This window comes from Fukomys damarensis, unplaced genomic scaffold, assembly GCF_012274545.1.
Source record: "Fukomys damarensis isolate Sample0158 unplaced genomic scaffold, DMR_v1.0_HiC HiC_scaffold_1, whole genome shotgun sequence".
NCBI lineage: Eukaryota > Metazoa > Chordata > Mammalia > Rodentia > Bathyergidae > Fukomys > Fukomys damarensis.
The window spans coordinates 54,310,528-54,320,178 of NW_022900913.1; the positions used below are offsets into that span (position 1 = coordinate 54,310,528).

At 41.8% G+C, this 9,651-nt stretch overlaps 1 protein-coding gene across 1 annotated transcript; it reads left to right on the forward strand.

The window, feature by feature from the left end:
* Nucleotides 1-227: 227 nt before the first annotated feature.
* On the forward strand, nucleotides 228-3,081 carry Cartpt (CART prepropeptide). Its single transcript, XM_010637325.2, has 3 exons — nucleotides 228-1,182; nucleotides 1,555-1,638; nucleotides 2,557-3,081. Exons 1-3 carry the CDS (start codon nucleotides 1,024-1,026, stop codon nucleotides 2,662-2,664), a joined length of 351 nt encoding a protein of 116 aa, XP_010635627.1. The 5' UTR covers nucleotides 228-1,023; the 3' UTR covers nucleotides 2,665-3,081.
* The last annotated feature ends 6,570 nt before the right edge of the window (nucleotides 3,082-9,651 follow it).

Consider the following 9,651-nt stretch of genomic DNA (forward strand, 5'->3'; position numbering starts at 1 on the left):
CCACTGGCTTCTGATCTCTTGAGATATTTCCACAATCAGGGAATTCATTTTTTACCCTTCTATTTTCTTTTCTGGGCAGGCTTCTTGAGTACCAGAGGTGGTGAGTAAGAGGGGGTCTGTGGTTGGTTAAATTTGCCCTGGTCACTGGACCTGGGCAGTCTCAAGGTTCGAAGAGGAGGGACCAGGAGAATTAGTGTTTATTGTGTTAGGGACCAGGAATTTTATAGATCCAGTCTCTCATATCACCCTCCTAATAACTTGTGGGATAGTTCTGTTAAATCACAGTTTTAGAAAATAAAAAGGAAAGCTTCCAAGAGGTTCTTTATTTTGTTCTAAGTCGTAGAGTCTGTAAGTGGTGGAGCAGGGTCGGGAGCTAGAGTCAGTCTCTGCACTCCCCACACTGCACCAAATCGGGCTCAATCTTTTTTCCTCTCTCTTCTTTATTACCACACAGCTTCCACCAAAGAACCCGTCTTGGGGAGGGCACGATTTTCCTTTCTCTCCTGTGCTAGTTCGGTCTCCTGTGCTCTAGAGCATCTAGTACGGTGTACTCTGCCGGGAGGCAGAGTTGCTTTCTTAGCTGCTGCTCTTCCCGGCAGGCTGAGGGTGGCGAGGCGGATAGAGCTGCGCTGCTGGGAGATGGGAAGAGATTGTTCTGCCAGTGCATTGCCCCGAAGGCATTTTCCATTTCCTGGGCCCTTTCCGCTCCCCAGACCTCAGCCCTCACCCCACAGCTTCAGCTCAGAGCCCTCGGGGAGCGTCCTTCGCCGCGGGCTGACAGCGTTGGGGGCACGGGGTCTCGTCTCTGCGCTCTCGCCCATCTGTGCGCAGAGCCTCGTTCCCGGGTGCCTGGAGCCCGGCGGGCATTGACGTCAAGCGGCGGCGGAGCTCTGCCTACAGAAGGCTGACCCGGGCCCTCCTCCACACCCCCTTCCTTTCTCGCCCCCTCCCTCTTCCCTGCTCCCGGACTCGCTATAAAAGGTGGGAGAGCGGGGTGCCCTAGCAGCGACGGGCTTCAGCACCATGGAGAGCTCCCGCCTTCGGCTGCTGCCCCTCCTAGGCGCTGCCCTGCTCCTGATGCTACCTCTGCTGGGCGCTCGTGCACAGGAGGACGCTGAGCTCCAGCCCCGAGCCCTGGACATCTACTCTGCCGTGGAGGATGCCTCCCACGAGAAGGAGCTGGTCGGTATCCCCATCACCCCACAGTCCCTTGGTTTGCCACGCGGTCCCTTGCTTTGTAAGCGTCCCTTCTTCCCAGCCACATTCCCAGGGTTGGAGCACGGGGAGCTGGGGGCAAAGCCTGGGCACCGTATGCCATCCAAAGATAGCCTGGCGTCTCAGGCTCCGGGTGTCTGTCGAGCTGCGCAGAGCAGCGCCAGCCTCGGTGGCCCCGGGATCCGAGGTCAGGACCTGGGACAGCGCTCGCGAAGCTTTGCAGAAGAACATCCCTTTTGCTCGTGGCGTCCCAGAGCGGAGTGTGGGTCTCGGGTTTCTAACTAGGGCTGGGCGGGAAGCCAAGGCGGCAACTTCGGGCTCCCGGGCGGTGTATTGCAGATTGAAGCGCTGCAGGAAGTCCTGAAGAAGCTCAAGAGTAAACGTATTCCAATCTACGAGAAGAAGTATGGCCAAGTTCCCATGGTAAGACTTTGGTGTTACCCCTTTCCCATGTTAAAAGAGAATGCACTCCTTGAACCGTATACATGGCCCTTACACCAGGATGTGGTCCAGTAACTCAGGTAATGAGCATGCATTGTTTTCCTGGGCCCCTTTGTTTTCAGGGGCAGTTCTTGTCCCTTGGTCTCCTAGGGAAAAGGAGCACCGGGTCACGTTGGAGGATTGAACAGCTGTGCCAGAAACTGGTTCTATAATCTGTGTAAGAAAGAGTATTTCCTGAGGACAAGCTTTTTGTTTCACCTTAAGAGGAATTTTCTGAGTTGGAAGAGCCCTTTGATCTACTAAGTTCTTGCTCCCCTAACTTCTTCCTGTCTTCCAGAGCACAGCCAGTGCTTAAAAAACAAAAAACAAAACAAAACAAAACAAAAAAAACAAAACCCAAGTTCTGGGATCAAAAATTCATCACTTTTCTTGGATAGTTCTGGGTAAAGGACAACACACACACACACGTACACACACACACATACGCACACACACTTCTACCTTCTTGAGATAGGATGGGGAGGTAGAGAAGCAAGGAACAAAGATTGTGAGAAGGCACAAGTATATTGTTTATTTCTTACGAAAAAAAGGTCTACATGAAAAATTTCCCTTTGGTATGCAAGAAAAAGAGACAGGAAATATGATCCCTCAGACTAATGGAAGAAAGATCTGTAGAAGGAGACCAAGTGTTTAAATTTCTCTGTAAAAATATCCTCTCACAGGAACTATGAGCACAAGTTGCTCTGTGTTCCAAGCCTGACTATACTGAGACCTGTGCTGATGGCGAGGGGTCTAGTTGTTCCTCTTGAGAGGCAGACATTGGTTGGTGGAGACTCACCCGTTGAGTCCCACATGCATTTGCCTGCTGGGACTCCAGTGACCACGTTGTGTTGTTTGCAGTGCGATGCTGGAGAACAATGCGCGGTGCGAAAAGGAGCCAGGATTGGGAAGCTGTGTGACTGTCCCCGAGGAACCTCCTGCAATTCCTTCCTCTTGAAGTGCTTATGAAAGGGCTTACATTCTCCTCCACACCCCAACCCCCACTTACCCCGAGAGGGTCACACCTTCATCTTGGAGTTTGGCTTTAGCAACAAATAAAGTTTGCATTTTCCTCTGAGGATGAAGGGGGCTATTTCCTTGCTGTTTCAAAAATAAAAGAACACATTTGACATTACTGTGTGAAGGGTAATGCCATGTACGGTGTTGATATGTGTGCAAAGTATTCTTTTCTTGTTTTATTTGTCTGATGAACTCTTGTGTACCTTTGTGTAAAGAAGAGGAAATTTGCTTTGAAAATTGTATTTTTGTACGTGGCATGGCAGAATGAAAATTAGATCTAGTTAAACTTGGTAGATGACATCACAACCTGGAAAATAAATCACCCTAAGCAATATGAATTGAAGCATGTGTAAATTATATATAATAAAGTGTTTTTAATAATTGCCCATAGTGCATTGTCATTTCTACTCAAGTAATTTAGGTAGGAATGATGAGATTAATCATGCTGTTGTTTTCAAAGAGAAATATTTTAAAAATAGTGCCTATTGGGAGAACAGCACCTTAGCTCCAATGAGTTTTAATCATTAATTAGGAGCCTGCCACATTAGCTTCAGTATACTGCATTTTTCTTTTATAGCAATAATGTGGGCTCTGTGTGTGTGTGTGTGTGTGTGATGAAGATGTTGGACCTGTGGTGGTACTATGTTGTTCATTCAAACCTTTAGCTAGACTTTTTGTTTTTAACAGTAAGACTTGTCAGTATAAAATAACAATTCTGTTTTAAAGAAAATAAATGGTTTATTCTGAGTCAGATATGAATGATCATGGCCTGGATATATGGATTTAAATTTACAAATTTAATTAAATTTAATTAAATGACATGCTTCAAAGTGGAGGAGAGTAGGTGAATTTTTATAGCTACAGACTAAAGAAAGTCATAAATCAACATACAACAAACAGATTGGTGAAAACATTGGTAAGCAAACTATAGCAAAGTGGGAAAATCTTATCTATAGATTTCAGAGGACATAGCATTCTTCATTCTAAAATTGGGGGAGGCTAGAGGTCTGCTAAGTTCAACAATATATTCTGAGAGATTACCTAATAGCCCTAAGAATGTTAGGTTGGACACAAAAGTTAAAAACATATGGCTATTTTTCTAAAGAGCCTAAGATAGCTCCAGACAATTTGGCTTTGGACATACAAAATTTCATCTTTCCAGAATTTGAGTGTTCTTCTCAATGGAGGTGAAGCAGATTGTGGGATCTTTAACATAGATGTAGCTTCTCCCAAGAACTTCAGTATTACAAGGTAATTAAAGATAAATTGTTTCAGACTAAGCCACACTAGACACAATTTGAAAAGTCAGGACTTTGTTTTGGCAATTTCTCTATTAGAAAAATTTTAATAGATTCTTTGAGGGTTGTCCAAAGAAAGGAAAGTCACTGTATTAGGAGATTTAAGAGTATGAGAACCATTCATTTCTACCAGTAAAATATACATCCTTGGAAAGATTCTCTGTTCAACAAAAAGTTATTTAAGTAATAGTTTTGATACAAGACCTGTGTGGCAATTTGCTTCAATGATAATAGAAATTAAACTGGATGCAGCAGCGCAGATTTACAAGCAAAATAATTGAGAAAGGACAGAAAATGTAAAAGGGGCTTCAACTTGAAGTGGAGAAGAGCTGAAGGGGACACAGGTCCGCTGGAGAAGATCAGCCTTTCATGGAAGAGTGGGACTAGCTTTTATGGCTTTTTTGGGCTGGGTTAGGCTCTGGTAACTTCTCCCTGGGTCTTGGGTATAGTCTCATGTTTCAGAGGCTTTCCTCCTAGTGTAAAAGATGGCTCAATGCTCAGCTATTCTTGTTCTTGGAGACACCTTGAGCCCCTTTTGTTGCAGCACACCGGATCCTTGCAATGAAGAGTTGGGAATCCTGGGAGGGCATGTGCTATGGAGGACAGGGAAAAAGAATTATCTCTACCCTTAGTGGGTAAGAGTTAACAGATTAAACCTGGGAATGGCGTCTCCTGCCCCATGAGGACACCAGTCGTATCTCAGTTTTGAGAGAAACAAGTGAAAATTAGCGGGGGAAAATTCAACTCAGGAGTAAAAAAATATTAGACTTTAAGTTTAGGAACTTTGAAATGTTTCTGAGTGCTCACTTGTGATCACATTTCGGGGGATTTAAGCCAGTCTAAGTAACATCAGCAGCATCGTAAGAGAAAAGCATGTGAATAGTTCCCTAATCCAATTTCAAGAGGCACCTGCGTAACAATAGAACTGAAAAATAAACTCCCTCCAAGGATTCCTGGGGAAATAGAAAGTGCTGGTAGAAAACATTTTCATATAAAAGTACCATTCACAGTTTTTTTATTGTTACTGTCGGCATGCCTAATCTTTCTAATCTTGCAAGATAGATGGTACCATTGTTCAGAATAGGAAACAGAAGTCAAGAGAGATTATGGAATTTGCCTACCTCACACAACTCTAAGTCATGACTTCGGTTTTAATCCCCTTGGCTACCTTTGTCTTTCCTCCTAAATCTCTGGGCATCCAGTAGGTGTGGATCCCTCAGAAAGAGCTTCTTTCTCTAATAAAAGTGACCTCCCTGAGGGCCCACTTGTATTTTTTGTGGTCACATTTCCCCTTGAATTCCTCTATGTCAGGCCTATTTGTGATTAAAATGTGGTGTGTTTTAGTCTTTAAACACTGCTACTTCTCCAGAAATCATTTCATTTAAAAATTACAACATTCTTGAACAACTTAACCATTTCTATCCATGTCAGTCCTGAATAAATCTGATCAGAAAATTGCTTTGACTGTTGGCTGTATACAGGAAGGACCCTTAGGGATAACATTACAACTGCTTCCTGTCTGGAGGAATTTATAGCTCAAAGAATGGAATACAAGCACATTTACTTTTCCCCCTCATCTCTATCTCTACAGCATCCTCTCCTTTCCTTTTTAGTAAGACTAATGGGTGTAGACAAGAGGTTATGGGAAATTTGTGATATGGACTCTGTGGGCAAGGTATGAAAAGGTTTTTTCCAAAAATTGTGTCTAAGGACCCTGATTTTAAGTTAGTGATGCAAATGATGTTCTGTACTAACAATGGCAACATTTACTGTGGCTTGTTAGAAATAACTTTGCCTTCCTATTGTATCAACACCAGAGTCTACCTTCGATTAGAATAGATGAGTATGTTAAAAGATCGAAGGCCTCTGCGGCAGGCAAAATTAATGTTAAAGTTTTAATGAGAAAAATAGCCACCCACCTGTGAAGCCCAGAGACTGTGATTGGTTGAAAGACCAGGCCTCTGAGAGCTGATGACCTGGAGAATATTACAGGACGTAGGAATGATGTACCTAGAGAGGTGGTTCTCAGAGTTGTCCAGAAAAGATGTGTGGAAGTTACGAGCTGGCTTTTCTGAATGACTCATGATCATTCTTCCCATATTAATTACTAGCATTGCGCCCCACACCCTATGCCAGTATCTGGACTATTGTGAGGGACACACAGTGTACCTGGGTCCCTGTACTCCCTTTTAATCCCAATAAATCTAAGTCTAAATATGAGGAGTATAGTTGAAGAAGGTGTTCAGGACTGTGCCTGAAGTTCAAGATCTGGAGTTCAATCTCTAGTACTGCAAAAAAAAAAAAAAAAAAAAAAAAAAAAAAAAAAAAAAAAAAAAAAAAAAAAAAAAAAAAAAAAAAAAGAAAGAAAGAAAGAAAGAAAGAAAGAAAAAGTCTTGAGGACTGTTAAATAGGTTAAATAAGATCTTTGGGTGGTTCTGCTAAGCTTTTTGCCCTAGAGCCTCTGTAACCATGAGATAGTTTTTATATAGCTCATTCATTAATTTGTTCCACAATTTTCTGAGTGTCTTCCATCTGGCAGGTGCTGAGAACATAATGACAAACAAGACAGACATCATCTCTGTCCTTACAGTGTTTGTAATACAGTGTGGGAGAACTGACACCAAGAACAAGTGGAAAGTGTAAGTCATGAGAGAATTTAGGATATCGTAGAGACAAGTGGTGATATCTATGCTGAAAACTGAAGAAGAAAGTCAGTTTTGATGGGCCTGTGCAGAGGGAAGGAAAAGAGAGGCAGAGAGCTTCAGGCAGCAGGTAGCCTACTCAGAAATTTAAAGGCAGGAGAGACATTGGCAAACTTAAGAAACTGAAAGATGATCACGGACTTGAAAATGTATGCTGCCTGGAGTGAGAGGTCCGTGCGGCTACCACTGTACAGTGTTGCTTTGATCAGAGGCCAGGTGGAGTTAACCAGTTATCTATCAATCAGGAACATCTCAAAGGAGAGCAGGGCTGACAGTGAGCAGGATCATCTCAGTCAGTCAAAGCTCAGTCTTCTTTTCTCATTGAGGAGTGCATGAAATGTTCTCTTGCCTGATTACTGTGTGTTTATAATTCATTTTCTTCCTATGCTTGAGGGGTTCTACTCTCGAGGGCCTATCAACACAACTGGTTTAGCTTGAGAATAATTTATGTAAACATTTTTTAGCTAGTCTCCCCTGATCTGAGGAATCAGAGGAAAAGCAGAGATCATAAATTTAGAGGAGATAGGAAATATTCCTGGAGTAGGGCTCTTGGTAGGGCTGAGAGGGTGAAACTCAGAGCTAGGAAAATGATTCATTTTGGGCAGCAAGGGAGGGCACACAATGTAAGTACTTTGTAGGTGGGTGATAGGAAGTTGGCATTATTATTTTATGGCTTCTGAAATCTAAGGAAAATAGGATATAAAATTTGCTGAGGAGGAGAGGGAGCAAATAATTCATACAATCATTATAGATAGACAATATAAAAGTTGATCAAAGCCAAACCTCTACCGCAGAATGACAGACATACCACAATAATATATAATGCATTAAGTACTAGACCAAGGGAAAGATTAACTTGGAGGGCATAGAGATGAATTATTAGAGCTTATATACAAAGTAGTGTTTGAGTATTTTTTGAAAGATGCATAATATTTCAAAAGGTAAGAGTTAAGAAACTTCGTGAAGGTGTGAGAAATAGTATGAATAAAAGTATACAAAGGAAATAAGATACAGTTAGAAATAATTTGAGAGCTGGCTGGGTCCATTGGTGGGAAAAGGTGGAGGGAGAGACAAGGGTAGGCTAGGTCAGGAGGGTGTTGAATGCCAGGGTAAGGGATCAAGGTTTAATCTAGTGGGATGAGATCTGTGCCAGAAGAATCTCAATCTAATGGCACACAAAAGAGGGCCAGAGAGGGAGACCATGGGACAGCAAGACCAGGCAGAAAGTAATTGCAGTAGTCCCGAAAAGAAGTGGTGAGTGTCCATATGGATGAGGGAGGAAGGATGGACAGAGACAAAGGGGACATTGTCTAGGAGGGGCTAAAAGGTGGTTTCCCAAAGCCCTTTTGGTCTGTTGATGTTTTCTCTCTTTTATGGTAAAATGACATTGGGGTAGGATGGGGACAAAATCTAGATTCATCCAATTTTAAATAATTGAAATTTTAGGTCTAAGATGCAAATATAAAAATAGCAGATTTATTGAAATATAGTTTGTATATAAAATTCATCTTTTTGAAGTGTACATTCCTTAGATTTTCAGCATTAAAACATCCTTTCTTTGATGAGACGCTGTTGGAAACAGGTGGCAGTCATTTTCCTAATTTTTCTAGTAACAAAAAAAAAATTGGCATCTCTATTTTAGGATGCCAAAATTTAGGGGGGAAATTTTACTGATATTAAAAAATCTAAAAATTTGGAAATGGTTCAACTAGTGGGGAATTATAAAATGAGGATCCTGAATGATTGGAAAGATGGTTTGTACTGGAGAAAGGAAATTTAGGAGGAGGCCCTTTCAGTAGGGAGAGAACTGAAGTTTGGCATTTCTAAGGGGCCTGGAGATTCTCTCCATTCTTCTGGATTTCATTCCAGAAGCAAAAAGCCTGGAAGCAATAAGCCTGGTTTTCAGTCACGGTTCTGTCTCTCATTAGCTGGGTAACTTAAGAGCCTCAGCTTCAGACAAGCAGCTCATCTAAGATTCTCTTTCCAGTTGAGAGATTTTGAATCTATATACTACTTTGATCATATCTAGGATTCTGTGTTTGAGCATCTGGGAAACGAAGCAAAGAAGCTGCAGCTTAAATTGGTTTTGACTTTACTTGAACTGCAAGCTTTAACAAGGAAAAAAAAAACCTAAAATCACCTCAGTTTCATAATTTTAATTTTTTTTGTGAATAACCCTAAGAATTTAGATTTTGAAGAGAAGTGTTTTAAAATTATATAAGTATTATTACAGTATATTTAAATTTTATTATTGTTTATAATATGTAAATATAATTACCTATCTACTATAAATTACAAAATAATAGAAAATGTGAATGTTATACATGTAATGCAGTATACATAATTATATACATCAGTCACGTCTAATACACAATGTAATGTGTTTTCTTTTGCATTATCATTTCCCAGTTTACATTGGTAGTTAAGACCCAGACAGGGCTTTCAAAAGAAACATATTCATGCAGACTACATAAGGACTGAAGAGTTTTCTCAATAGATAACTAGAGATGGCTCCAAAGTCTTAAAGCCATGCTTCTGATGGAATGAGCTCTTATATCTTAGTTCAGGCTTTGGGTGTTCAGTCCTGTTATGGTTTGGCTCTAAAATGTTCCCCAAAGGCCTTGAGTGTTCACAGATGGGGCTTTTGGAAGGTGATCGCATCATGGGCTACTCAAGCTGGCTTGCTATTAGATGGTGGGTTTCGGTTGGAAGAAGCCAATAATTGCGGGTGTGACCTAGAAGAATATATCTTCCACCCTGGCTCCTCCTTTTTCTCTTGCTTCCTGTCCAGCATGACGTGAACAGCTTTCCTCTGCACAGGCCCTTCCATCATGCCATTTCTGCCTCTTTAGGCAAATATGGGCTGAAACTTACACAAACTGTACCCCTCCCCACAAATGAAGCCCTCCCCCTTTAAGTTATGGGATTCAAGTATT